General features: G+C 42.0%; 1 protein-coding gene and 1 non-coding gene across 2 annotated transcripts; both read left to right on the forward strand.

Annotated features, from left to right (window-relative positions):
* Positions 1 to 4,700: 4,700 nt before the first annotated feature.
* Positions 4,701 to 7,266, forward strand: LOC115193389 (lathosterol oxidase-like). Its single transcript, XM_029752107.1, has 4 exons — positions 4,701 to 4,945; positions 5,207 to 5,339; positions 5,435 to 5,535; positions 6,007 to 7,266. The coding sequence occupies exons 1-4, from the start codon at positions 4,736 to 4,738 to the stop codon at positions 6,448 to 6,450; spliced, it is 888 nt and encodes a 295-aa protein (XP_029607967.1). The 5' UTR covers positions 4,701 to 4,735; the 3' UTR covers positions 6,451 to 7,266.
* LOC115195055 (small nucleolar RNA SNORA57) lies at positions 5,751 to 5,885 on the forward strand. Its single transcript, XR_003878594.1, has one exon. It is a non-coding gene; the product is annotated as a small nucleolar RNA SNORA57 (small nucleolar RNA).
* Positions 7,267 to 8,337: the final 1,071 nt, after the last annotated feature.

Consider the following 8,337-nt stretch of genomic DNA (forward strand, 5'->3'; position numbering starts at 1 on the left):
GCGTGCGGTGTGTGTGTGTGTTTGCCACTGAAGGGGCCACTTCCCTCCACATCCTTGGCCAACAAATTCACCTACTGGGATTTACCTACCCCCGTAGGAAATGGTACACTCATCTGCAGTGGAGGCATACAGTCTTGTGTGTGAACTTTAATTGCTATTCCTAAAAGTGTTCAGTAGGACTGATTCAAAAGAAAAGTGTAGTTACAGTATTTAATGCTGGCTTGGTCGTTTAGGGTCAGCATCAGTTTCGAGCAAATAGGCTATTTAGAATTAAATGTAATTTGACATTTCTATTTTTATGATGATTTTCCAATTTTTTTAATTTGAATGACCTCAACCAAACTTCCTCAAAGTTGTGATCTGATTTTATTTTTGACAGGAAATTAAGAATATCATGTGCCTACATTGCCATCCGGTGGATTAACTTGTCTCTTTCCTGTTCAAGTTCCATTCTGTTGTACAGTGTTTTCAGGCTCTGTGGTAGCCAAAATTCAACTTGAAGTGGCAGGGTGGTGGAACATAGTTGGCTCCCAGCAGACTTTGTTGACATTCTGGTGGGTGGAATTCTTTCTCTGTGTTATATGCTGCGCAGTAGTGGAAAAGGTACCCGATTTGTCATATGAGTAAAAGTAAAGATACCTTAATAGAAAATGACAAGTAAAAGTGAGTCACCCTGTAAAATACCACTTGAGTAAAAGTATGTTTTTGGTTTTAAATATACTTAAGTAGCAAAAGTAAATGTAATTGCTTAAATGTACTTAAGTATCATAAGTAAAAATTATTTCACATTACTTATGTTAAGCAAACAGGACCCCACCATTTTCTTGTTTATTTATGGATAGCCAGGGGCACACTCCAACACTCAGACATAATTTACAAACGAAGCATTTGTTTTTAGTGAATCCGCCAGATCAGAAGCTAGGGATGACTAGGGATGTTCTCTTTCTAAGTGCGTGAATTGGACCATTTTCCTGTCCTGCTAGGCATTCAAAATGTAATGAGTACTTTTGGGTGTGTGAAGTAAAAATGTAAATTGTGAAGTACAGATACCCCAAAAAACGACTTAAGTAGTACTTTAAAGTATTTTTACTTAAGTACTTTTCACCACTGATGCTGTAGAGAACTCCCACTGCCAGTGGTGCTGTCTCTATTCATCTCACTGCACCCATCCTCAGATGGTGCCAGAGAGACTGGGGTTCATTAACCTGCCCCTCATAATCCCAGTGACCTCTGTGACCAGGTCACTGATAGGTTTCTAGGGGGCTGGACACCTGCCAGTCTCTCCAAGTGCACTTGTTTGAGGGAGTGCATGGACAGAAGTGAGTGGTACTATTTTAACTGGCTTTGTTGTAAACATGCTCAGGAGCAGTCTCATATTTATAAAGTAATTTGCTTAGAGATTGCTCTAGTTTGCTATTCACTGTTTATGGGGCAACACAGTCAAAAATGAGATTTTCCTGTTTAAAGGATTTTTCCACACACTAGCTAGGTTTCCATCCAATTTGCAACAGATTTTCATGTGAATATTCTAAAATCTGTATAAAACTCTGCATAAATGTGACTTCCCACCAGAGATGTGTTTCCATCTAATTGATTTGTTGCTGATTGAAGGCTGTGCATGATGACGTAGTGCACATACTTTTGCAGTTAAATTCCCATGTACCGAATAAAAAAATACAAGTTAAATGAATTTCCCTTGCATTTTCAATTCTACTTATGATTTTGTCACAAAAAATGTGTTACATAGCGAATGTGCCCTCTGCACCCCTCTCTTGATTCTACACATTTTGCCATGGGGCATAGAGAAAATGTTGCCGTTTTAAAGCAAGTTTGCTGCATTTTGACATATTTTGCCACGGCGGAGAGAAGAATTTGTAATTTTATGACCCATTTCATGCAATTCTACTCATTTTGTCATGGGGTAGAGAGAAAAATCTTCAGAGCATGCGCAGACCAGCTGGCTGGTGTGTTTAAGGACATATTCAACCGGCCCCTATCCCAGTCTGCTGACCACACATGTTTCCAGATGGCCATCATTGTTCCTGTACCAAGAAGGCAAAGGTAACTGAACTAAATGACTATCACCCCATAGCACACACTTCTGTCATCATGAAGTGCTTCGAGAGGCTAGTAAGGATCATATCACCTCCACCTTACCTGTCACCCTAGACCCACTTCAGTTTGCATACAGACGATGCAATCGCCATCACACTGCACACTGCCCTATCCCATCTGGACAAGAGAAATACCTATGTAAGAATACTGTTCATTGACTACAAATCAGCATTCAACACCATAGTACCCTCCAAGCTCATCATCAAGCTGGAGGCCTGGGTCTCAACCCCACCCTGTGCAATTGGGTCCTGGACTTTCTGACGAGCCGCCCCCAGGTGGTGAAGGTAGGAAACAACATCTCCACTTTGCTGACCTTCAACACTGGGGCTCCACAAGGGTGCGTGCTCAGCCCCCTCCTGTACTCCCTGTTCACCCACGACTGCGTGGCCATGCACGCCTCCAAATCAATCATCAAGTTTGCAGATGACACAAAAGTAGTGGGCTTGATTACCAACAACGATGAGACAGCCTACAGGGAGGAGGTGAAGGCACTTGGGAGTGTGGTGTCAGGAAATCAACCTCTCACTCAACTTCAACAAAACAAAGGAGATGATAGTGGACTTCAGGAAACAGCAGAGGGAGCAGCCCCCTATCCACATCAAAGGGACAGCAGTGGAGAAGGTGGTAAGTTTTAAGTTCCTCGGCGTACACATCACAGACAAAGTGAAATGGTCCACCCACACAGACAGTGTGGTGAAGAAGGCACAATAGCGCCTCTTCAACCTCAGGAGGCTGAAGAAATGTGTCTTGTCTCCCAAAACCCTGACAAACTTTTACAGATGCACAAATGAGAGCCTCCTGTCAGGCTGTATCACAGCCTGATACGGTAACTGCACAACGCATCACCGGGGGCAAACTACCTGCCCTCCATGACACCTACAGCACCCGATGTCACAGGAAGGCCAAAAAGATCATCAAGGATAACAACCACCCGAGCCACTGCCTGTTCACACCGCTACCATCCAGAAGGCGAGGTCAGTACAGGTGCATCAAAGCTGAGACCGAGAGACTGAAAAACAGCTTCTATCTCAAGGCCATCAGACTGCTAAACAGCAATAACTAACTCAGAGAGGCTGCTGTCTACACTGAGACCCAATTACTGGCCACTTTAATAAATGGATCACTAGTCACTTTAAACAATGCCACTTTAAATAATGCCACTTTAATAATGTTTACATATCTTACATTACTCATATGTATACTGTATTTTATACCATCTATCGCACCTTGCCTATGCCGCTCGGCTATTGCTCATCCATATATTTATATGTACCTATTCTCATTCACTCCTTTAGATTTGTGTGTATTAGGTACTTGTTGGAGAATTGTTAGATTATTTGTTAGATATTTCTGCACTGTCGGAACTAGAAGCACAAGAATTTCGCTACACTCGCATTAACATCGGCTAACCATGTGTTTGTGACCAATACGATTTGATTTGAATTCTACACATTTTGCTGTAGGGTGGAGACAAATGTTTGCAGTTTTTAATATAATATCTGATGATCAATGGGGGGCGCTCCGGTTGGTAATTCAACCATAATTACTACAAGTTTAGACAGTCTAGAAGCAAGCTAACTCGCCAATCTATTTTATTTATTTTTTTGCTGACATTGAGTGACTGACATAAAAAGAGAAAAACTGCTGATGCACAACTAATTTTCAAAATTGCACATTGTGTATTCTACCTCTCAACAGTAAGTTAGATTTTCATTATTATTATGCATTCTATTGGACTGAGACTTCAAAACTAATTTGAAAGATATTAGCTGTAATGCGCAGGTTTGCTAGATCCTACACATTTCTACATGTTGCACTTTTTCTCTAACCGTCTGGAATAGACTACCAAATTAGAGCCTTGGTGTTACATTAAATGAAAAAAGGGATAACATACATCTTCCAAAATGACCGAACATATGGGAGACAGATGCATGCTGTCATCTTTCTGGAATACCAAGAATCTACAATGACTAGGCCTGTACTCAGTTAAGCATTCCCATTCCTGGAAAACGTTTGGTGGTGCCAGCATACTTAAAAGATTGCCTTGTAAAAGACTACCTAGCAGTTTACCTCAAGACATTATCAGATGTCACTGCTTTAAAAAGCATTATCAGTAGCATTCCCAAATGTCACTGCTTTAAAAAGCATTATCAGTAGCATTCCCAAATGTCACTGCTTTAAAGAAAAGAGCTACATTACTAGGCCCTACCATTTATCATACTGTTATTTACGTTAGTTCTATTACAACACAATACTGTATCTGTATGAATTGATAGTCTATAGATCTAACAGTGACTAGTTGACTACCCACCCTATTCATAAGCCATATCCAGTTTACATGTAACTCTCAAGGAGTCTATTCTTCCCACAATTCATTTGTGACATTTTTGTCTGCTACACATGCAAATTCCTAACTTATCAAAACCAGAGCATTCTCTCTGGATAAGCCTTCTCTCTGCCTTTGATAAGTGAGGAATTTGCAGATGTAGTAGAATTGTTTGTCACTTATGATGTGTGGGTTGGATTAACTCCTTGAGAGGAGGAGTCTAAGAAGAGTCTTCTAATCGGAGCCTAGAAGGCTTTGCTCAAAGTATTTTTTATCATCTAGACTGATTCAGACATGGATCTCGTGCTGAACGTTGCCGACCACTATGTCCTCACCCCCTACGTGTACCCGTTGTCGTGGCCCGAGGACACAGCGCTGCGACAGATCATTAGCCTGTTGATAGTCACCAACCTGGGGATCGCGGTCCTCTACCTGGGCCTTGGCTGGCTGAGCTACCGATTCATCTTTGACCACAACCTCATGAAACATCCACTGTTTCTAAAGGTATGTCCTTCTTTATTATACTCAATACTTGTAGCCTGGTCCCAGATCTTGTTTAATGTCGCAATACCTGGAGGACAGCACAAACTGATCTGGGACCAGGCTACAATAATTGTATGAAGTCGGTCTGCGACAAACAACTTAGGTTTATTAACATACTGTAAGGTTACTACTTGAGAGTTGGCATTTGCTTTTTGTTTATTATTCTTTCTTCCCAAGTGTTCTCTTGATGAAAATTGATGATATATCATTGTTGGTCCTCAGAACCAGGTGTGGCGGGAGATCAGACACGCCATGACCTCGCTACCCATTATTAGTATCCCCACCGTGGCATTATTTTTCATTGAGGTCAAAGGATACAGTAAGCTCTATGACAACGTGGAAGAATCTTCCATGGGTAAGACAATGCTGCGTTCACTGACGCTCAGACGTTCTGTAATGTTTGTCAGACGGGATTGTCATTTTGATACTAATGGTGGTTTGTTTTTTCAGACTGGCCCTTTGTGCTTTTCAGCATGATTTCCTTTGTGTTATTCACGGATGGGTGCATCTATTGGATTCATCGGTTTCTTCACCACAGGTGTATTTACAAGGTGGGCATTACAAAGTCTTGTTACCAATGGGAATGTGTGGTACTGGGTAGGTCCTTACTTTGTCAATTGGACATGGATTGTTGCTGTAGATGTGATGTTGGAGATGCACAGTATTACAAATCAGTCCACAATGACAGACAAATACTGTATATTAAGTCAACTAAATATCTTACTGAGATTAAGGCAGTAGCTGATTAACAATCTAACCGTTTTTCCCTCCACATCTTGGCATACATGTTGTTGCTAAGTTCTTGTGTATGTAATGTACAGAGGTAGAACAAAGCCAGCGCTATATCTTTGGTACAGTGTGTGTTATCGTCTGCTGGTCCTATCCTCAAACACATCCATATACAGTAGGTTTTATGTTTTGTATGTTATCTATTCCTCAGCAAATGTTTTTTTAAATACAGTTCCTTTTTTGAATCCCTTCACTTGAATGGACCATCTCTGTGACATGTTCCCTTCTCTCAGCACTTCCACAAGAAGCATCATGTGCTGAAGATCCCCACGCCGTTCGCCAGCCACGCCTTCCACCCACTGGACGGCTTCCTGTCGAGCCTGCCCTATCACGTCTACCCCTTCCTCTTCCCCCTGCACAAGGTGCTCTACCTGGCCCTCTACATCTTTGTCAACATCTGGACCGTGTCCATCCACGACGGCAACTACCGTATGCCCGGTCCACTGCAGGAGGTGTTCAATGGGGCGGCCCACCACACGGACCACCACCTCTTCTTCAACGTCAACTACGGCCAGTACTTCACCTTGTGGGACCGCATTGGTGGGTCTTACCAAAACCCCTCGGTTCTCGAAGGGAAGGGTCCCCTTGACTGCATTCGTAGACTGACGGCCGAGGGGAAGATTAGCTCTAATGGGGCTAATGATACTGGAAGTGGTACAAAGAGCAAGGAGGAGTAGTTGGTAGCAGCTAACCAAACTATTCTTTCAGAGAACCTCCCAGGCCATCAAGACCCATGCCTCAATCCATTGTGTGTTCGATAGCCAATGGGTTCTCAGCAAAGCTTTCACCGCCATGTCTGATGAGAAGCGGTCTCCCTGCCGCATCCAAGCAGTAAAGTAGCCAGCTGGATAACCTCGGCGTCGCAGGACTTTGCAGAAATTCAGCCAGCTGCGATTGACTCATAGATAGCAAGCTAAACACCATGCTATATGTAATCTGAAAAAAATATAACTAACAAATTAGATAGGGGTAGAATTACAGGTTTTCAGATATAAAAATGATAGTCCTGCTGATGGACTAGCTAATGGTGCTGTCTAGTAGCTAGCTACACATGACATTGTCCTCTCGGTTCTCCTCCACTTTGTCTGTATATGCATTGTGTCCTGCTATCATACTGTATGTCCCAAAAGACAATGATGTACATATGTTTAATCTTGGTTAACCCAGAATGAAAGTCTCACGTAATTGGTCAGCTGCTCGATTAAGTTCTGGGTCCATACGTGTTAAGAGAAGGGATTAAGAGAGCTCCACCCTCTCTTTTTGCAAGTTATGGGCCAAATGCCCCCTCCCCTTCCGAAATTCAAAAGATACTAACACCTGAGAAATCATGATTTGTCCTAATAATCAGTGATGAAAAACCCAAACAACGGAACTACTGCTGCTCGTTATCCCACGCATCCAAATCCTTCCCTACAGATTTTATGGTACAAGTTAATGTTTACATAGAGAGATTAATTTATGTTAAATAAAGCTGAATTGTTGTTGATTGATAGGACTCTTGAGTTGTCGCTGTTATTACTACAAACTTTCTGGTATGGGAGTGCTGTCAGAGTTATTGGAAGTACAGAGTTCCAAATGTGAAGTTTCTCTTGAACGACCCTCCAAATTACTAGTGGGAAACTCTGAGAAATTGTGTTACCTCAGTTGCCAAGTTGTGACATTTAACCACTGACCATTCCCATTTTCAACCAAAAAAATGACAACAAATCAGTTTGACAATTACAAACTTATTGTGGCTTGTTACATTCCCCAGCAAGAAAACCAAATGTCACTCAAACAGAAGGGGGAACTAACAAAGAGTCACAGACAACAACCGACACAAAACAGGTTGGGTTTATAGGAGGTGTTCTGAAAGACACTAACGGGGGTGTCCACTGAAAGTTGCATAGCAACAACAATTGGAACCTAAAAGACTCCCACCATGAGTGCCCACTAAATTTGCCCAACAACAGGCAAGCAAAATTAAAACACACACCAAATTTAAAAGACAGGAAGCAAACCAAAAAGATGCAGTAAAACAAAATCAGTTTTTTTAGAAATCAAATAGGGAGCGCTAACTAACGTTGTTGACGCGCCACTTCTCTCACAACCAAAGTAGCACTGGGACAGCCAATCTTAAATAGCACCTGGGCCAGCACAGGTGAAACACCTTCCCACGAACGAGACGGCAACCAGCACAGGTGTAAAACATACTGACTAGGTGACACCAAATGATGTGACAGCAATCGGTGCTCCCTAAGCGCTAACAAGCTATACTTGCTAAAGTCCAACCTCAAAACATAAATGGAAAAACAAAAGCCTGTAGATGGTTGAGCATAATTTTGCCAATTCTAAGTCAGCTAGCTAACTGTATTATTATCAACATTAGCTAGCTTATCTAGATAGCTAAAAACTTATTGGTTGAAGAATTGTTCAGACTTTTAAAGCACTTGAACACAATCATGTTGGACTTACAACCTCCTTTTTGGGGAAGTTTCTGCTTTTGCTTCTTGCTTCTGCTATGGTATAATGGTGTTCGCAACAATTAAATGTGCATTCTGCGACCTACTGTGTGGGTGGATAAT

The sequence above is a fragment of the Salmo trutta genome, chromosome 5, assembly GCF_901001165.1.
Source record: "Salmo trutta chromosome 5, fSalTru1.1, whole genome shotgun sequence".
Lineage (NCBI taxonomy): Eukaryota > Metazoa > Chordata > Actinopteri > Salmoniformes > Salmonidae > Salmo > Salmo trutta.